Source organism: Hydra viridissima, unplaced genomic scaffold, assembly GCF_058129835.1.
Source record: "Hydra viridissima isolate aposymbiotic clone 2 unplaced genomic scaffold, HvirCarnegie_v1 scaffold_12, whole genome shotgun sequence".
Lineage (NCBI taxonomy): Eukaryota > Metazoa > Cnidaria > Hydrozoa > Anthoathecata > Hydridae > Hydra > Hydra viridissima.
The window spans coordinates 967514-987627 of NW_028324311.1; the positions used below are offsets into that span (position 1 = coordinate 967514).

The window sequence follows — 20114 nt, forward strand, 5'->3', positions numbered from 1 at the left end:
TACTTAGAATCCCATATTTACTAGTCATATGACTTTGAATCTTTTTAGCATAAAAATCACTAAAAGCTCAAATATATGGCAATTTTTTCGAAGGCAAGGTTCTTACAATTAGATCTGTATCTTTGCATAGATAAAAAATATCTTGCTTCTATTTTCTTTTGTTGTTGTTTTTTGGCAGAAAGATTCGTAATAACTTATCATAGGTACCTAATAGGTAGGGGCGTCAAATAAAATTGAAAAAGTATTGCTGCCTTTTTCCAAATATCTGCGCACTTGATGAGAAATAAACCGTGATACGATTTTGATGAAGCGGACTAAGAGTATCGAGGTTTTAAAAAATAAATAAAAACACAAAATGTGCCAACAAGTTTTTTTAGGAACTTCAGGTAAATGATCAACTCAAAATCCCAAATGCATGATTTCAAATGACACAACGGTTTAAATGTATTGGTGGAAATTTTTTTTTAAAAAAAAAAAAAGATTTTAAATGATTTTTATTGAAGTATTCTCACACTCTAATTTCTCATTTTATTGTCTTATTGTTTTCTTATACTATTTTATTAAATTGTCGTTAATTCTAAATTCTCACATTTAATTTTGTCATAAGAACATTAAAAATACTTTAACGTTGTTTTAAATTCATGCACATAGGATTTTATTTCTATTGTTTACCAATTAAAAAGCTCTTCTTTATTCTAGTACGTGTAGTTGTTCTTTCTTTCTTTTTTTCTTTTTTTCATTAAGTTTTTTAGTTTTTCTATACTTATGTTTATTTACAATATGCACACATACACACCATAAATACATAACACATGCATGTACATGTATATACAGATATATTTATTTCTTTAAATAGAAATATATACTTACAGATGACATGTAAAGCCTTTGGAAAGCCATGGGGAATAAAAAAGATAAAAATGGTAAAAATACTATGATAATATTTGTAAAATCCAAATATAATAATGTTTACGTTAAATATATGCCAGCATATATTTTTCAGATTGTTTCATAAGTTGTTGTTGTTATTGTTTTTTTAACATTTTGACCAATTATTCTGCAGAATATTATTTGGGTAATTCCATGTAAATTCTAGGACAGACATAAAAACCATTATTTAAGATATCCATAAAACTTGGCACAAGTTTGTTTATGTTAAGAAAAAAGAAACTTTCAAATTTTAATTTTTTAACATTTCTTTCTCCTTAGCTCTCATATTAGTCAAATTTAGCATCCACTTAAATTTAGCATCCACTCAAGAGAGATATCAATGTATCAGTATTTTTAACCTGAATTCTACTGTTTGCCTCTATCATATATCATTCTAAACCAATATTATTTAAAACAAAAGTCAAGTTGTTTTCCATGCAGCATACAAAACTCCTTTACATTAGATGAGCATTTCTTGATTGCATTTGAATATGAAGTTGTTAAAAGAGCACCAGCATAAATGACAGTATTTAATTTTTTACCATGTTTTTATGATTGAGTTGCGACTCCTTTTCATTTGATTGGCCAACCCCTGCAAGCACTGTTATGTTGAAGCAACATGATATCAGCTAAACTGTGTTAAAGCAATCTTTAGTAATGTAATGTCTTCAAAAAGATAGTTGGTATTGAATTGAATTTTAAATCTCAGTTCAGATTAAGGAATTTTTTACTTGGCTTTTTGAAATGTTAAAAAGTTTGATAAGAGAAAATGATTCTCTGTAAAGTGTTATACAAAAGATAATCAAGTATATGATTATACAGATTCATTTTCATATACATTTATGTTTATATATGCCACTCATATTATGATGTGAAAGATGTTACAGAAGATGATTGTCTTTTGTAAAAACAAAATTTTAGCTATTAATGCAACCTAATAACTGCAATTTTTTAGTTATTAGGTTGGTAAATGCTGTAACTATTAAGTTGTACAGTCTTAAAATTTTCAGTGACAAAAATGGTACCATGAATAAGACATTTTAATATATTTTGTAATTGACCATAGGAGAATCTATATCAAAGGATATAGAGTTTCACTTACAGTTTAAGCTATTGTTAAGCATTGTAGAAAGCTGAATTATTATAGTTTCACAGTTCTATTTATGCAAAAATGATGACCACTATTAGATAAATTTTGTAAACCTTTACATTTTATACTAATGGCTAGTATATGATGATAATTGCTGGGTTCCATGTGAACACATATTATCAGTATTGATGCTCCTCAGCTGTCAACCATCAGTGATCGCCATATTTCAAGAGAAGGCATAACAAATATTGATGGTGTAATCAATTGACTTAAGCATTTAGTCTACAAATTTTTAAAGTTTTGTTTATAAAATTTTCTAAATTATTTTGTTTTGTTTTTTAAGTTATTTATAAATTTTTTAAGTTTTTATACTTAGAAACTTTATTTTGTACTATCTCGTTAAATTTTGTTTAAACTATAACTCTTGATTTATTGGAAAAGCCATATTTTTTCAACAAAGATGTCTTCTGCGTCTAACTTTAGCATCAAAAGTACCAATTCAGTGGTATTTGAGAATCTCCTGCAATATCATTCACTTTACTTTATTAAATAAGAACTTTGCTATTAAAACTTTAAAATGCATAAATGAAAATATCAACATTAAAAATACCAAGTTTTCTCTTCAATTTTGAATATCTGTCCCTTAGAATAGATTGCACCCTTGAGAAGATATTGCATTTTAATGAAAATTCTTGCTGTCCCTACAGAGAATCTGAATAATTTGAGCATATAATAATACAAATTGTCATAAATTTGGAGGGGAAAGTGCTTGTGGACTAAAATTTGAAAGTTTCTATTTTCTTATCATAATTAGCCATTGTTCTAAAATTGGTGGAAATTTGAAATGGTTATAAAGTTACAGTCACCTATTTTTCCCCTAGTTTTACATGATAATAAATATCTAATATATATTATAATATATAAACATATATAACAACAATATATGATATAAACAATACCCATCTTCACTTTAAAAAGGAGTTGAATTTTTTTAAAGAATTATCTAGAAAGAAAAAACATAAGAAGCATAAAAAAAGACGCGATAAAGAAGAGACTGAAGACATAGATGTTGTTACTGAAGATAATGAAGCTACTCAAACGTTAAAGCTCAAAATTCGATTTGGTGGAGAAACACTGACTTCTAAGTAAATATGTTTGTTTGAAATTTGATTTTTGAAATCAATAAATATACTTTTTGTCAAGAGTTATTTTTATTGTGTTAACTTTTAGAGTAAAGGGCAAGGCTGATGTTTCTAAAGGTAGTTAATTTTTTATTGAGAAAAAGTTCAAAGTTTTTTTCTTTAACTAGTTAACATTTTAAGTTAAAATTTGAGAAATCGAATTAAAAATTTTTATAGAAAGTAATAATTGGGAAATCTTTTGAAAAAAAACAAAACAAAGATTTTAAAAGTATAACCTTTAATGAAGGTAATCACTATAAAAAATGCAGAAAAAAAATTTGCTAATGGCGTTTGAAAAAATATCCTTGCACCTTGTTTTTGTTTTTTTTTTTTTCTTATCGCATTCTTTGCATACTTTTTTGTTCTATAAAGTTGCTGTAATGTCTCAAAAGTTGCTGTAAATATTTTTGAGTTCTTCATTTTATTGAAAGAGGGCTTTTCTGATGTATTGATATTTAGTAAAAGCTGCTCGGTATGTGTTTGACATGGTAGACAAGTGTCAATACTTCATGCAACACTTTAAAGGGCTGGTTAAACATATTTTAAAATTTTTTTGTATATCAAAATGTTATGCTAAACATAAATTAATAAATAAACTTTTATGGAACAGATGATTTAGCTGGAAAAGTAAAAAAAGAAGTTACAGAGGAAGATGAAGAGGAGGAGGAAAAGCGGTATTTGATCATATAATAAAGATAATCTTTATAAGATATGATGGTTATTATTATCGCAGTTACTGTTGATATTATCATTATCATTGTTATCATTGTTATTACTATTAACATTGTTATTATTTTTGTTGTTATTGTTTTTGTTATTGCTGTTGTTGCTATTCAGTAATCACTGTAATGATAATGAAGAAGATTCTTGGTTGGATGCAATGGAGAAAGGTGATCTCGATGATTATGGTGAAATAAAAAAAAATAGAGATCCAGCAATTATGACTGCAAGACAGGTTAGTGTTTGCCATAATCATATCAATTTGTGCTGTTTATCTAAATTTATTAAAAAATTGGTGTCAAAACGAAATCCAAATGAAATGAAGAATTTATTTGAACTCTTATCATGTTTTATTTTTTTGTTGTTTTTTTTGTTGTTGTTGTTTTTGAGTGGATTTTTAAAAAGCCGTAGTAACTTATTATTATTGATATGAGTTGTATTCAGTTGAAAGTTTTACTAATCATAAAAATCATACTGATTTTTGACCTGTAGCAATGATTTTAAAACAGTTTTAGTTGCTTGACACATTTTTATTAATGATTTTATTAATGATTTTATTTTTAGCGGGCATTGAAAGGTGAAAGTGTTGAAGGAGAGATTGAACTTTTACAGCTTCCAATGTGTAAGTAATTTCAGGGTGTTAATTGACAAATTGGTAAAAAAAATACAAAAAAACATTATAGTTTTCAGGTTATAATAATACTTAGTATTTCTAAATGTTTTCCTTTTTTTTTTTCTTTTTTTTTTATTTTTGTGAAATATACAAGGTGGTGGCAATAAATTAGGACTAATGTACCATGAAATAAAAACATTGTTTTACAAAAAAAAGTATTTATTTTATATATTCAAATATGTAAAACAAAGGCTCTATAATTAGTTTACCCATTACTCAATATGATCACCCTCAGCAGCCACAATGGCTTCTAAAGGGGACTTGAAGCTTCATGGGCCTTGATAACACTGTCTTCACTCATATAACTCATAACCTTAACAACTGCTATCTAAACAGCATTTGTGTTATTATGGGAGACTTTGTTGATCGCTGCCTCAGTTATGACACTACACTCACTGCTAACAAAACCCAGGACCATGACAGACGCAGAGAACTTAGTGTGCATAAGGGTGGGTACATCCTCTGGCATTCTAAATTTTCAGTGGTTGTTTCTTTTGTTCAACTCCTGATCCTGGTTGAGGTTCTTCCTGTCAGAGAAGAAACTTGTTAAGCTGGCATTTTTGTGTTTGTTGTTAAGTAGTGCATGAACTTTTCCCTTAGGTGTCTCCTACATAGTGTCTGTAAGGATCTGACCAGTTTTCATGGCATATGATTTCACTCCCAGGTCTTCTGTGACATTTTTGGAGATGGTTTTGTGGTGTATGTTCATTCTATTGGCCATGGCATGCATTGACTTGCTTGGATTTTGGTCAATGTTTGCAGCAACTGCTGTAATAAAATCTTATTTCTGCTTATGACACAGCAAAGGGCATAATTTCTACGTAAAGGACTGAATATCTCCTGAGTTTCCTTAGTATCATAATCCCTTTTTATTTGGTAAACTGAACTCTTTTGTAGCTTGAGGAACTTAATAATCTCCTTGAATGTTCTTCTGGTGCAGAGCAACAATGTCAGCTCTCTTGTCATAATCAATTGACATTGTGATCTTTGCTGTTTAAGCTACTGTAAATTTTTAAAGGTAATAAGCATTGAATATCACACACAGATCTTTTAGTCAACAAAGTTTGTCCAAGTTTACCAACGCCACACTGTAGATTGAAATTGCTGTGAAACCATGCAAAATTTCAAAATTATTTTATTGATGTCAAAATAAACAATTTTAAAATGAATGAGCTCAGAACAAAAGCAACTTGAGCATATATTTGTAATAGCAATACAAGCATCTGGTGCACCATTGTCAACTTGAAGTATTTGTATTGATCTGAGATCTTCTAGCAGCTAGATTCTTCATTTAAAATAATCTTATTTGTATCAAATATCTAAACTTTCATTGAAAAATGCTTTCACATCAAGAGAACCTTTCAATGGAAAAAGTTGAAAACTACAATCCTCAATAGTTTCAGATGATTTGAAAAACTTACAAAATGAGGGCATAATCAATTTTATTGTAAATGAATCTGTAATAGTGCCAATCTTCTTCAAGTTGTGGAAGCTGGTCAAAACAGATATACAGCAGAACACATTTCTGGGTTGTTTAACATCATGATGCAATAGTTTGCTGACAAAAAGATGTGGTAATAATAATGTTGTTCACGATGCTGCAAAAAAAAGCTGTTTATAGTATCAAAGTATTGTGATGATAGTAATCTTTCTTGTTCTACACTTGAAATTCAGCCATACTGTCTGGTGTTAAATTGAATTCACTGTTAGTTTCATGATTATTAGTTGCTCTAAAGCAGCACATGCTGATGAAATCAAATTAAGTAAAAAGCCTAATTACAAAAAGTGAAAGTTTGTCAAAAATTTCTAGATTATTGGTATATTGTGCCAGCGCACAAAAATGGGTGTCTGTTGGATCCAAATTATGCTGGTGAAAGCCATTGTAAAATTACCTTTACAGAAGTAGTAGATTTGATCATTTTTTGAGTGATTGTCCAGCCGATAAGATTAAATTGGAAAGTGCAAATTAAATGTTTACTTCCAATTATTAATAATATTTACTTCCAGGGGTGAGATTCAAAAGTAAACACATTTGGAGTGAATTTTTCTCAAAACATAAAAACAACAACAAAAATTTTTTGTATAACTGCAATAAATATCTTGCAGTTATACAAAAAAAAGCTCACAGCAAAATAAGCAACTTAAGTGGTTGCTGTAAATGAACTGTCCTGCACACAGTTAAACCTTATTTACATGTTGGAGATTTTAAAAGAAAATTAATACTTTTTGGATAGAGATATCAATATATGAGGCGTTGCAGGGCTAAGTGAACTATGTGCTAAAAATTTTTTTTTGGGAAATAAAAAAAAACTATCCCATTTCCATAAAAAAAGTACATTCTTATTCAATTAATTTTTGTTAGACAAGAAGCATGAGATTTACCATATTCTAAAAAAATATTTAAGATAATGTAAATGTTTTAAAAATAAAAAATGACAGAAATGATCTTTGTCCGTATTTAGTTAACACGAAATGATCTAAGTCAAACAGTTTAGGCATCTAAAATTTTTTTAAAATGCAACTTTTTTTTTTCATCCAAATACTTCATCATCGCTTGGAAGTCCTTTGTCTTTGTCTCTTTAATTGGTACCCAGAGGGTGTTCAATTTCAAAATCTTTTTAATTTGTACTTGTTTAAAAACTCTACATTCTTGAAATAGTAATAGGGTACTAAAGTTTTTCTTAAAATAGATGAATTCTGGACTATTTTTTGTCACTTTAAACCAGGTAACCTTTCTTATTCCCAACTTAGATGTATCAAAAAATGTAGCAGAGACAGTGTTTTTAACCACTTGCCTGTCCTGAAAAGTATACTTGAACTTTTTTACTCCTCCATATTTGTCTTCAAAAGTGGTTAAACCAGCTTTTTTTTTATATATATATATATATATATTAAAAAGAGGTCACTTTTTGGCGGCTAATAGCAAAAATGTCTAGGAATGTTTTTTTCATACCCTTTTGAGGTCTCCTTCATTAATAGGAACTGTGAAACTGATAACTAATTGTATCAATAATCCGACTAATAAATTATATAATGTAAACAATGTGTCCCTAATAGTTATAATGGCATGAATGGACTTAGATCAGTTAGAGAGAATGACATGCACGGTCATACAGAAAGCTACATCTGTTGATGTTTTTTCTACGATAAAGATGTAGCTTCTGGAGTTAGATCTCTTTGCATTTTATTGGCATGGGTACTAATAGTAGATCATTTTGGTGTAAAAAAATATTTTTTACTTTTTGGTACTTAGATTACTTAGCCCCGCCCCATCACACCTCATATCTATATATGTAAAAATCCTAGCAAAAAACTTTGTTTGGCAATTTGAAAGCAAAAGCAAATCTTTTATTGCTACTAACAACATCAAAATGTGCACAAAGAAATTTCTGCAGAAATGTCTGCTACCTTTTTCTAAACCCCCACAACAAACTTATCATTTTATTGCCTGATTTAGCCACTTGCCATTAACTTTCACAACAGTTTACATTGATTTTTTCGCCAGATTAGGAATTCTTTTAACAGTACTGAATCAATTCAATTGAGCTGTTAAGTTATTATTTGAGAGGCTTTGAGTAAGAGATTTATGCAAATAAATAAAATAAAAGAACTCATAAATAGACAGGAGCTTGTAGAATCTTAAGAAGATCAGTTGTGCATTGAGCTGATAGACCATTTTGCATGAAAGTGAGAGAAAAAGACAAAAAATAAGCAGAAAATATTACTGGTATATATTTCACTATTATAATTGTAATAAAACAGTGTTTTTTGGACTTTTGAACCAAAGTTTGTCAGAAATCTCAAATTTGATTGTGATAAATTCTGTGTCAATTTTGACAAAAAAGGTTAGTGGTTTATGTACCCTAGTAACATGGCAGTGTGGGCTATGCACGCTTTCTCTTCTGATTGCATATTCCAAGTAGCTACTTAAAAATTAGATCATTTATCCACTGAAGGTTTGTTAAATCGTCATTATTGATAGTATTGTATATATTTTTTTAATGTCAATTTTAGAGTGACATGTTTAGAAAGTAAAAATATAATTTAAATGTGTTATTTGAAAAATGATACTCTGAAAGAACATCAATTTTTTAGATCCAGAACGAAGCATGGAAGAAGTGGAAGAGTTAGAAAGAAAGAGAAAACTTCGTGCAAAGAAAAGGCGACAAGATTCAAAAAGGAAAATTGAAGAAACAAAGGTTTTTTAATTTCTTTCTGTTTTAATCACTAAAAAGTTTAATCTACGAATCTTTTTTTTTCTAATTTTTATGTCTCAAACAAGTAAAACAATTTCTCCTAAGTTCTATTTATAGATTTTTTTAAAAAACAAGCCTTTTTTTTTTCTTCAATTTAAGACATTTTATAATTATAACTAACCTTCATTGTTTTAGAAAGATATTTTTTAATCTACTCTTTGTGTGTAATTAAGTCTATATTCCTCATGCTATACTTTTTACTATTTTGCTACACTAATGTTTTACTCCACTCTTTGTGTGTAATTCGACATTAGTATTTTACAATTAATGACTTCAAAGAAAAAACACGCGTCTTTAACTGCAGATTTTCTACCTCTGAAGGTTTCTAACAACTTTAGGTTCATTTTTAAAAAAAAGGGTTTTGGTTTCCAAGTTAAGGATCTTAAAACGGTGTTATTTTTTTAGTTTATAATGTGATGTAAAGTAATAAATTGATTTTATTGTTCTGTTGGAAGCGATGACGGTATTGTCATTTATCTCCATCTTACGTTCTTTAAGAAGTTGGGCTGATATATTTTTATGACGATTGTTATCAAAAGGTTGGTGCACATGTTCGCGCGTGTAATTTACATGTTCGCGCGTGTAATTTCAGTTTTACTGACGTGTGACATTTTTCTTTAAGATTCAAACCATTGAGAAGTTGCTTACAAAAAGTCAAAAAGTCAAAAAAGAAAACAAGGTAGAGTTAAAGAATGCAATTGAATTATTGTGCGAGAGTTTTTTTCTCTAAAGAAAAAAAAACTAAATTAAAGTCCGTCTAAAGTTTTATGCATAGATTTTTTTGCGATTTATCTTAGACTACAAAGAAGCTAGCGGCTCATATGAGATATACTTCAAATTCAGATGGTTTTTTCATCTCATTGTCAGAAGAAGTTGAATTTCCAATAACGGCGCAAGAAATTAGGTTTGCATTTTATCAACTTGTTTGTTTGATTTAAGAAATTTTAAAATTATGAGAAATTTGATTAAAAAAAAAAAGGTTTGTTCCGCAAATTAATCTTGCAACCTCTAGGAATGCGCTTCATTTTCGACAATACCATTATTATTATTATTATTATTATTATTATTATTATTATTATTATTATTATTATTATTATTATTATTATTATTATTATTATTATTATTATTATTATTATTATTATTATTATTATTATTATTATTATTATTATTATTATTATTATTATTATTATTATTATTATTATTATTATTATTATTATTATTATTATTATTATTATTATTATTATTATTATTATTATTATTATTATTATTATTATTATTATTATTATTATTATTATTATTATTATTATTATTATTATTATTATTATTATTATTATTATTATTATGGTCTGTATATCTCTCGCTGAACTCTTCAAATAGTTTATACACTTTAAGATTTAATCATCCGTTTCATCGATGCAACTATCCACTTCATTATTGTTCTCCTGATACGTTTTTATACATTTAAAGTCGCTTTCGATTCTCTCACCGTATACCCAACATTCGAAGTACGTTTGTTTGCTGACGCTTTTTACATTGGTGTTGTAAAACGCAATGAAAATAGAGGTTTTTTCGAATGTTTCGTTGTTATAAATAAGTTTCGTTTGTAGCGTTTCGATTTTTTCTTCGATTGTTTCTTCTGAAAACTTATCTTTATAACAGCCGCAGTAGAATATTCGCTTGTGCTCTTCTTGAAGGAACACGGTCCGGTCCACAGGTCCAGGCGCTTCGCTCGAAAAATGCTTTGGTATGAATAACGAAACGGTGGTCTTTTGATGCTCTGGTGAAGGGCATGAAAGGGTTAATCTCTCGTTTAACCCGTAGCAAGTTCTTTTCATTGTTACTATGCATGTTTTTGGTAGCAACCACTTTTTCTGATTTTTGCCTGCATAAAAATTTTATCAATCTATTTAAGTGTGTATGTCAAATTCTTTTCGTGACAAATGCTAAAATATGATTAAAAGTAACTGCGCTTGTGTATTATTTACCTTTTACATATTCTTTTAGCTTAGGTAACCCTTCTTTCCATGCGTTATCAAAATTACCTGTCACAACTGTGGAAACCCACAACGATGCCTCATAATGTCTTATCGCATAAATTTTGTTGTAGTCTAAGTTAACGTAAATTGGGCCATCGAATTTTCCATAAGTTTTGGGCTTGATGTAATCACTTTCGACTTTGTTTTTCATGGCATCGTCAGAGAAGTACGTTACAATAATGCCCATCGCTACACCTGAAAAATATTTCTTCAGTTTTTAAGAAATGTTCTTTTGGGTATTGGCTTTTAGAAGAAATTAATTTCTTGTTCATCAAAAATATATTTTTGCCTTCTTTTTTTGTAAAGTTAGTTGTACGATTTTTATAAGAGCGTTCGATTGTTCATTGCAAAGAAGAAAAATTCGCTTTATTTTAACGCTATAGAAAAGCGCGATGGGAGGAGAAAATGAAAAGGGAGTAGGTCTTTTCTATATAAAAAAAAAATCATTTGAGAAATGCATAAATGAATGATTTCATTTTTAATTTCATTAATTATTTAAAATTGTTAATATTTTATTTTTATTTGGTTTTTTTGTCTGGCTTGAAGTTTTTAACAAACTTTATAAGTGAACTTTGATGACGTTCAAAGATGACAATAATATTTGTAGTAATTATAACATTCCGTTTTTTGTTGTTTAGGGTGCTTCCCGTGGCAAAAACCTGCGCTGTCAAAGGCTGCGGCAGGCCTAAGCGATATTCCTGTTCAAAAACATTTCTTCCGGTGTGTAGTTTGGAATGTTACAAACTTATTAAGAAGTAAATAGATGCTGTCAACAGTAGCATTGCAACAGCAGTTGTGACGGTTTTCTTCGAGTAAGCTAGCATTCAGTAAGACAAACAATGACTCGTTACTTTTTTCCATATCTTCGTCAATAGTTGGTTGCAAAAGTGTAACTGGGTTTATCGTCTGCTGTGGTTTGAACAAACATTTAGCAAAATAACATTTTTCACGGTTTTAGCTACCGTTGTGAATACCAACTCCCGAAAACATTTCGTATCGTCACCATTTATTATTATTATTATTATTATTATTATTATTATTATTATTATTATTATTATTATTATTATTATTATTATTATTATTATTATTATTATTATTATTATTATTATTATTATTATTATTATTATTATTATTATTATTATTATTATTATTATCATATCATTATTATTATTATTATTATTATTATTATTATTATTATTATTATTATTATTATTATTATTATTATTATCATTATTATTATTATCATTATTATTATTATTATTATTATTATCATTATTATTATTATTATTTACTAGTAAGTACTTTTTAAAAAATGTATATTCTTTGTTATGTTTACTAAACATTGAATATTTTACTTTTTCTTTTTTCCTCTTGATTTTCTCTTTGAAATTCTTTCGCCATTTTTTAATTCGTTTGGTACAAAGTTTTATTTCTTAAGTTTTATTTCTTAAGTATTATTCGACGTTTGTTAGGGACGTTGTAGACGAATAGCGACGTTTATTTTCTTTTTATTATCTTTCATGGCATTATATAAAATATGAAAATATTGCTATAGAATCCCGGAAACGAAAATCTATTTGTAGTAAAATGATGAATTCATGCAATCAAATTATCGAAGTTGACGGTTGTTTAAAGGAAAAAGAAGATCACTTATTGCCAGTTCATTTTTTACCTGAAGGAAAAAAGTGCTACGACTGGATAAACGAGGATCTCAATCGAGAAGACGAAAATATAAAAACATGCGAACGCTCTTCGACGAAAAATTCTATTTACACTCAGGCAAACATAGATAACCTTTCAGGCATCGACAGGGACACAGTGAAAACATTTTTAAAAAGTGCTGAAAACGGTGAATTGGGTTTGTTAAAAGAACTACTAGTTAAGTCACCGATGCTCGTAAATTGTTCCGATCATGATGGATATACTGCAATGCACCGAGCAAGTTATTCCGGTCATGTCGATGTGGTTGAGTTTTTACTTGCTCACCATGGAAACATTAATGCTAAAACGAACGACGGCTGGCAACCTTTGCACTGTGCAGCACGTTGGAGTATGTAACCTTTGTTATTTATTTGCATTAAGTTTTTATGGGGCTGGTTGAAACTTCGAGTTAAATAGTAACGCGAAGCAATTTTCTTAAGGTTAAGACCGAAATAAGTATAGAATTATATAACTATAAGTTGTATTTGCCACAGACCACGTGGATGTATGCGCCCTATTGCTTGAACATGGTGCTGACGTCAACGCGCAAACCAACGGACTTCAAACTCCACTTCATTTTGCAGCTCTATCAGCGGACAATGCTCAACTATTAGAAATGCTACTTTTAAGAGTAGAAATTTTAGCTGACTTGAAGAACAGCGCAGGTGACACACCGTATGATTTAGCATACAGAAGCGGTGAACATGTTAAACTCTTTGAAATGGTGCATGAAGGGTTAAAGGTATGACAGTATTGTGTCAATGATATTTTAAAAAACACGGTGTTATGTCAACCTATCGATATAATATACATGATATATTCATGATGAATTTAGTATTCCTTGCTTTATTTAGAAGAGATAAAATCATAAAAAATATATACGTGCTCTTTCAGCTTTTATGATAAAATCGTAATTCGAAGGAGTCACAAAGAGCCTTAAATAAGAACTTACACCTTGAAGTCTGTTTTTTAAAAAATATGAACATGTATGTTGCTCACGAGGAAAAGTTTTAAGATAAAGTTTACTTTTTTTTTCACCATCATGTAGAACCTTTTTTATGCTCGGGTTGATTTATTTAGTTTTAGAAGTAAATATGGTTAATTTACCGTAATTAAATAACATAAATCACAAAAAGATGCATCACCTCCAATCACCGATAAGCCGTTGGATTAAACTCCGATGTATAACCGCAAACAACGCGTTCCATGTTTACGTCGCTCCTAATGGTTCGGCATTTTTATCCACAGAGGACGTTGCTAGTTACGTTGATGTGATGTTTGGTTTATATCCAGGAATAGAATTTTTTTTGTCGCAGTTGCAAGAGCTTCCTTGTACAAAAGAAATCGTAATCGAAAGTTTATCTGACATTCGAAACTCGATAAAGAACCGTTACGAACATTTGTTTACGGAACGAAAATCTCTCACTGCGTCATGTCTATCAAAAGAAAAATATATAAACAGAGCTGGTGAGTCTTTAGAAACGCGTGAAGTTCTTAACTTTAAGCATGAGCAATATCCGAATCTATTACAGAAAGATACCATTAATTGTCCGAAAAACGAAATCTCCTTAATTGAGACATGTGGCAATTTGCCTCTATTTAATAACGAAGATGTTAAAATCGAGGATAGTAAATATTCTTTTGATACGGAAAAACCTCATATAAAAATTAATGAGGATGTTTTTGAAACTAACTCTTTATCAAAAACTTTCTTCGTTCATGATGGGAGGGATTCAGATTATGATATTACTCGGTTGATCACTTCATCTACAGATCAATTATTAAGCGATAGCAGTGAAACAAAAGACTCTACAGATGTTGCAAAAAATGAACATGATTGCGGTTCGTGTCCTTTGGTAAAGGAACCCAATGATAATTTCGTTTACAGTTCAGACTTTAAAAGAAAAAATGTTATCAAAAAAGTTAAAAGAGAATCTTTGAGTCCTTACTTTAAAAAAACGCAGTCTTCAAAAGGTTCGAGTTTTATTGTTACTTTTTTGACTTTTTTTTTTTGGCCTGAATTTGTTACTTTTTAGTCATGTTTTAATATTGTTATCATTAGTTAAAAGGCAGTCTGGGTTGCGCGGTGTCCATACAACCATTCGATATGTTCCTATGTCGTCGCCTTTTAATCTTATTCAAGAGCGTTTATATATGGAGCCATGGCAACTTCTGGCTGCTACCATCTTTCTGAATAAAACTTCTGCCACTGTTGCTCTACCATTATTTTGGAAATTCGTGAGCAGATTCTCCAAACCGCAGGATGTGAGTGAAAAAGATTTTGAAGAAATATCAGGTGTTTAGTGTTGGTTCTGTTTTTTTCGTTACATTAAATTTTTAATTTTTTCTTTCACTTTTGATTGAAGTTGCTATTTAACGGAATGTCCACTGAAAAAGGAGACAAGATATAGTGCAATAGCTTTGTTTTTAAATGTTGCACAAAAAATACCAGTTCTTGTATGTGTTAATATGTAAAAGTAAATGAATGAAATAAATATCTAGATATAAATAAATGAAATAAATATGTAAAAATAAATGAAGTAAATATGTAGAAATAAATGAAAATTCAAAAAATTCAAAAATACCAGTTTTTTATAATAATAAAAATGTCCGATTTTATTTTGGACGAATCTTACTTCACATTATTGCGCTCCACAATTGCTGCAATTGATGGATTTTGCTCCAGTGATTCTAAAAATGTTCCTCCAACATTAAGTTCAAAAGAAAGGCGAAATTTGTAAATAAAGTTTTAGCTTGCCATTAGTCCAAGAGGCATGACTAGAGTTTTAATCAAGCTATCTTGTTATTCAATAAGATATAGAACCACGTGCATAAAAGACTGCAACAAGTCACGACTGCTGCCTTTTGTCGTCAATCTTATTCAGATAGCAATTACGTATTTATGCTAAAGTGGTCAATTTTGTAATTAAGAAAAACAATCCAGCAAACTTTTCAGAAACTCGTGTAATAGGAGATTGCTGAAGTTATTTGAAGAGTCTACAATGTCTACGATGGAAGGTGAAAAACCTAAGATATTGAGAAATTAATTGGGAGAATCAAGTCTTATTTAGAGAAAAACCCATTAGAGGTTGTGCAATTTCTCTATTTCAACAACAACAACAAAAAAGATTGGATCATGTCTGTCATAATCTTTCATCAGAAGAAGAAAAAAAATACTCGTTCTCTTACTTTTTATTCCAAATAAGTTTTCCTTTTTTGATTAAAAAAAAAAAATTATATATTTTTGGTATTCTTTTTAGGATATCAAGTCTCATTTTTCAGCGGACATTTTTCAGACGATACCTGTTTAAGATTTTCGTTTGTACTATCGTCAATGTTTCAAACTCACGCTTTTCTATTGACATATTTTTTTAGCTTTAATGAAACCTCTCGGACTTAACCAACGACGTGCAAAAAATATAATAAGATTTTCACACGAGTATATTCATAAAGACTGGAAATACCCTATAGAATTATATGGAATCGGCAAATACGGGGACGATTCATATCGTATGTTTTGTCTCGGTCAGTGGGACAGCGTTCATCCTACTGATCATAAACTTAATTTATATAAAGTTTGGTTGAGCGAGCGTGAGCAGAACTTAACAGCTGGCGTTGTGAAATCCGTGTAGACTGTAGTTTTTTATTCCATTCATTTTTTTTAAAGTGATTTGATCTGAAAAATGTTAAAACTGATTTTTATTAATTTACTGATTATTATTATTAGGTTACTTTGGATATACTTTTCAGTATACCCAAAGTAATGATAATCCATGAATTGTACTTAAATGCCATTATTATCCCAATTATAAAAGGTAAAATGAGGCACAAAAAAAGCCTAAAATACCGCTTTAGAGTCAATTTTGTTAACAACCTTGAGAGCTTTGGTTGTCGTTCCTCTTGTTAGCAGGTATGATTGGCATTAACAGTAAAATAGTTAAAAGGCATTGCTAAACATGCAATTTTTATCGCTGGAATATATTTTAGTAATTGCATCCAGCTCTCGAATTTACTAAATCAAGCGTAATACTTTTTAATTCATTTTTTTGAGTCGGATTTCTGTAGAACATTTGAAAGAAACAAATTTTTTGTTTTCTCCAAACGAAATATAATAACTAGTGAAAGCATGGGAGTCAATTTCTTCGCCGAGCTTCAAAGCCGTCCGCTTCTAATTATCTTCAGCGTAATAGCATTTATAATACTTAATGAGCTGACCAGCAAATAAGTATTCAGTTAACCAGGTACCAAACGCCGTCTGCACATAATTTCATTGGAAATTCTAATCAGTTTTTACCGCTCTTATACCGGCACTTAATCATCTTTTAGATAGCGCTGATATGCTTCAAATCTTATGGATCACACTGTAGAGAAACGAACCTCCTGGACCGCACTGTAGAAAAACGAATCTTTGGACCACACTTAGAGAAACGAACCTTATGAACTACATAGTAAATATAGCTAACACTCCTCACTCATTTCAGACATGAACTTTTCTATACTAAATGGAAGTCTGAGAAAGGCCATTAGTGGTAATGTACCATCAATGTCGTGATGCTGCGTTAACACTAATGGAATTAAAGTATACATCCAATGTTATAGGTATACTGTTACCATCAACTGCAGTCTATAATGTGAATGAGCGTTTGACAACTGATAACTCATCATAACATCTGATAACCCACCATGACATCTAACAAACCACCCAAAATAATAATAATTAAAAGAAAGCACGTTGGAACTCTGAAAGAGTACAACTTGTCACTGTTGAAAGATGCAAATTTAAAATAAACGAGAAACGAATCCTAAAAATGAAAAGAAAAAATTTGAGGGAAAAAAAAAGTGAAAAATTTCGACACCATCTTTGAAATGAAAGGCTTCACAACAATTAAAAAAAAATTTTTCAGCGGCAAAAGATAAAAAATGACGTAGTTGCAAGAAGAAAAAAAATCCAGGTTGTAATTAATTTTAAAAATATTACTACAAATTTTTTTCAGTGGATAATTTTTATTATTACTTTTAACCAAGCAAAACGATCTCTCGGGGCCCATTATAGATATTGTGTCAATTTTAGACCAGTTGTGTGAATTGGGTCTTTTACCAACCCTTGCTAATTTCTTTAAATATTAGTTACTTTACTAAAATTATTTACTTGAATAATAAATCATATGTAGAAGTCAACTTTTAGTAAATCTGAAATTTACAATTTTCTTATGTTCTTTTATAACAAATTTTTTTAGGTTCTACTTATTCAAAAAAAATTTTTTTAAACAAGAACCCCCCCCCCCTCTCTCTCTCTCTTACTTTGGCATCTAAATATTGAATTGGGAATTTGCAAATTCTACCGAGTCTTTCGTATAATTATAAAATTAGAAATCTCATTACTTATCTTAGAAGATCCAAGCAGCTTGGTCTTTTGCTGGCTACAAATACCGTATTATATCATTAAGTAGTCAGATAAACGTGGGGAGATACAGGGATATCTGCAAACATCTCAATATTCTATTTGTTCTAGAAACGACTCCAACTCTCTATAAGCTAATAGGGCTTGGGAGAATATTGAACTGAATAACAGCAGAGGACTGATATCACGTGGCCAAGAAATGCACTTCGACAAACTCGCTTACTCGAAAGATTGTTTTAAACAATTTGGGTGTTTTGAGCAAATTTAGTTTTTTGATTTAAACGAAGAACCTCTGCATCCCAAACTTAAAATCTGTTCTCAAACACGCGTTTTTGACTTCTGTCGTGCTGCAATACGCATTCAAATGTTGGTCTTTTTTTTCTTTCGAAATAATTAGAAAGCCAGATGAAGACGAAACGCAAGTGGTATTAATTCAAAACTATTATCGCGTATTTTTCGAAACATTACATATTTAAAAACATTGAATAAAGAATTTTAAAAAGATTAAACAAAGATTGGCAAAGTAACCTTAATGTTTCCACCAGATGAATTAAAAAGAATGTTTCCACCAGGATCGCAACTTCTTCAAGCCTTTAAAACGTTTTAACCGTTTGTTATAATTATCAACATAAAACGGTCTCAGTTAACGTGGAGACAAAAGTACGGAGAATGGAGTCAAAAGTATGACTTTTAAGCAGATAAAATAGAGGCAATCATTTCAGGTTTGTTCACTATTTATTTATCAAATTTTTTAAAGCTTTTTTAAAAAAGATTCAAGATCCAAATCTGGAAATACTTAAGGCAAATTTTGCTTTGTTTCAAACATTAGTGTATTAAATTGGAGAGTAAGTAGCGCCCCTTTTAACACCACCCCACCTCTTTCGCAATAAAAAAGAATTGGTTATTTGGATATAACGTTTACTCTTCATTACGTAACAACTAACGTGTCTCAAACAGGCAGGTATCTTTGTATTTCTTGTTTGATGTGTAAGTTTGCTATAATAAGTGAGAGTAATCAAAAACCTGTTGTTTGTAAGTTAATTTTCTGAATTAAACGAGAGATTCAAAAAACGATTTTGCGTAAAATTTTTTCTTGAATGAATATTTGCTTAACACTAATTCAATAAAAATAGTTTTTCAATAGTTGTGCATCAGCAGATGAGTAATTTTTCACGGCTCACGGCTCACGGCTTTGAGAAATCTTCGGAAAATACGTTTTTGAAACTGTTCGTGACGTTTTAAAATGACGCGTTTACTTGACTTTTTCACTGCTCGTTCGGCATGACCTAATTATGCGTTTGAGCAAATAAAATTTTCTATAGATCGAATTTGTTTCCAAACCTCATTATTATTTTCCATTTATTCTTTGACTTTTTCGTCTTCCTACAATTTGTGTTCCAACCACGTGTTATTGTTTGGAATGTTAAAATCCTTTATCTTTTTGCCTTTTATAAACCTGGTTCAACCTGATGCATAACCTGGTTCAACCTGATCTATCCTCTGTAAACTAACTAAAAGTCATCAGTTTAAAATTGAATTTTTCTTTTTATTGGGAGCGAAACTCCTTGCTAAAGTTTTTGATCAAATGGTCGGTGATCGTTCCAGGATAAGTTTTTTGCAAAACACATAAAAAATATTTTCCAGAACTACAACAACGATCGCCATTTTATCGATAACTTATAAACAACCTTTAATTATTGATAACTGTAATCAACAGTCAATTATAGATTACTCAAAGACTACACAGTTATTGATCCTTTTTTTTTAAAATAGCAAATGAATTTTTTGAAAAGAATGTCTACAATCCTAGATGACATCTGCAGAAGACCAGTAGCAGTGCCTCTTGAAAGTTCTCCTAACAACTTAGTTTTTTTTGTAATGAATAAAGCGGCGAAAAGCTCCCGATGTAAAATGAGCCATACCGATAGTAACATTGGAGCCTTCGCAGTTCGGTCGAACGTAAATCAACACGGTTCAAAGTACGATATTTTGTAAGATTTTAACGCTTTTTGATTCAGGGAAATGGAAACTAAAATTATGCAACACCTCGATCAAAACTATGGCTGAAGCAGCAAAAGAAATCCTGCTGTGTTGATCGCCGTAGCAGATGCATTGAAAAAAATGTA

At 29.9% G+C, this 20114-nt stretch overlaps 4 protein-coding genes and 1 long non-coding RNA gene across 8 annotated transcripts; 4 read left to right on the forward strand and 1 right to left on the reverse strand.

Annotated features, from left to right (window-relative positions):
* The first annotated feature begins 281 nt into the window (after positions 1-281).
* Positions 282-11823, forward strand: LOC149880643 (INO80 complex subunit B-like). 2 transcript variants are annotated; one of them, XM_090068282.1, is made up of 11 exons: positions 282-386; positions 857-923; positions 3018-3165; positions 3251-3279; positions 3812-3875; positions 4039-4156; positions 4486-4543; positions 8690-8793; positions 9473-9529; positions 9648-9754; positions 11525-11823. In XM_090068282.1, exons 2-11 carry the CDS (start codon positions 899-901, stop codon positions 11643-11645), a joined length of 831 nt encoding a protein of 276 aa, XP_089924408.1. In that variant the 5' UTR covers positions 282-386; positions 857-898; the 3' UTR covers positions 11646-11823. The 2 variants fall into 2 exon arrangements, with proteins under 2 accessions (XP_089924408.1, XP_089924409.1); XM_090068283.1 differs by having other exon boundaries at positions 292-386; positions 873-923.
* On the reverse strand, positions 10177-18602 carry LOC149880644 (heme-binding protein 2-like). Of its 2 annotated transcripts, XM_090068285.1 has the most exons (3): positions 18517-18602; positions 10836-11081; positions 10177-10732 (listed from the first exon to the last, which is right to left on the reverse strand). In XM_090068285.1, the coding sequence occupies exons 2-3, from the start codon at positions 11071-11073 to the stop codon at positions 10245-10247; spliced, it is 726 nt and encodes a 241-aa protein (XP_089924411.1). In that variant the 5' UTR covers positions 11074-11081; positions 18517-18602; the 3' UTR covers positions 10177-10244. The 2 variants fall into 2 exon arrangements, with proteins under 2 accessions (XP_089924411.1, XP_089924410.1); XM_090068284.1 differs by lacking the exon at positions 18517-18602 and having other exon boundaries at positions 10836-11263.
* On the forward strand, positions 12267-14038 carry LOC145193751 (ankyrin repeat domain-containing protein 49-like). Its single transcript, XM_080071263.2, has 2 exons — positions 12267-12936; positions 13082-14038. The coding sequence occupies exons 1-2, from the start codon at positions 12474-12476 to the stop codon at positions 13333-13335; spliced, it is 717 nt and encodes a 238-aa protein (XP_079927389.2). The 5' UTR covers positions 12267-12473; the 3' UTR covers positions 13336-14038.
* On the forward strand, positions 13724-16279 carry LOC145193750 (uncharacterized). 2 transcript variants are annotated; one of them, XM_090068279.1, is made up of 3 exons: positions 13724-14561; positions 14650-14883; positions 15963-16279. In XM_090068279.1, exons 1-3 carry the CDS (start codon positions 13724-13726, stop codon positions 16217-16219), a joined length of 1329 nt encoding a protein of 442 aa, XP_089924405.1. In that variant the 3' UTR covers positions 16220-16279. The 2 variants fall into 2 exon arrangements, with proteins under 2 accessions (XP_089924405.1, XP_089924406.1); XM_090068280.1 differs by having other exon boundaries at positions 14650-14852.
* On the forward strand, positions 18023-20069 carry LOC149880645 (uncharacterized). Its single transcript, XR_016445457.1, has 2 exons — positions 18023-18710; positions 20007-20069. It is a non-coding gene; the product is annotated as an uncharacterized LOC149880645 (long non-coding RNA).
* The last annotated feature ends 45 nt before the right edge of the window (positions 20070-20114 follow it).

What these genes read in the sequence shown, in the direction of transcription:
- LOC149880643 (XM_090068282.1), top strand. Translation starts at nt 899, where the DNA reads ATGGGGAATAAAAAAGATAAAAATG. An exon ending in GAATAAAAAAGATAAAAATG is followed by an intron (nt 924 to 3,017) that starts GTAAAAATACTA and finishes ATTTTTTTAAAG; the next exon opens with AATTATCTAGAAAGAAAAAA. An exon ending in AAGTCAAAAAAGAAAACAAG is followed by an intron (nt 9,530 to 9,647) that starts GTAGAGTTAAAG and finishes GATTTATCTTAG; the next exon opens with ACTACAAAGAAGCTAGCGGC.
- LOC149880644 (XM_090068285.1), bottom strand. Translation starts at nt 11,073, where the DNA reads ATGGGCATTATTGTAACGTACTTCTCTGACGATGCCATGAAAAACAAA. An exon ending in GCTAAAAGAATATGTAAAAG is followed by an intron (nt 10,733 to 10,835) that starts GTAAATAATACA and finishes ATTTTTATGCAG; the next exon opens with GCAAAAATCAGAAAAAGTGG.
- LOC145193751 (XM_080071263.2), top strand. Translation starts at nt 12,474, where the DNA reads ATGATGAATTCATGCAATCAAATTATCGAAGTTGACGGTTGTTTAAAG. An exon ending in GCACTGTGCAGCACGTTGGA is followed by an intron (nt 12,937 to 13,081) that starts GTATGTAACCTT and finishes TATTTGCCACAG; the next exon opens with ACCACGTGGATGTATGCGCC.
- LOC145193750 (XM_090068279.1), top strand. Translation starts at nt 13,724, where the DNA reads ATGCATCACCTCCAATCACCGATAAGCCGTTGGATTAAACTCCGATGT. An exon ending in AAAAACGCAGTCTTCAAAAG is followed by an intron (nt 14,562 to 14,649) that starts GTTCGAGTTTTA and finishes TGTTATCATTAG; the next exon opens with TTAAAAGGCAGTCTGGGTTG. An exon ending in AGATTTTGAAGAAATATCAG is followed by an intron (nt 14,884 to 15,962) that starts GTGTTTAGTGTT and finishes ATATTTTTTTAG; the next exon opens with CTTTAATGAAACCTCTCGGA.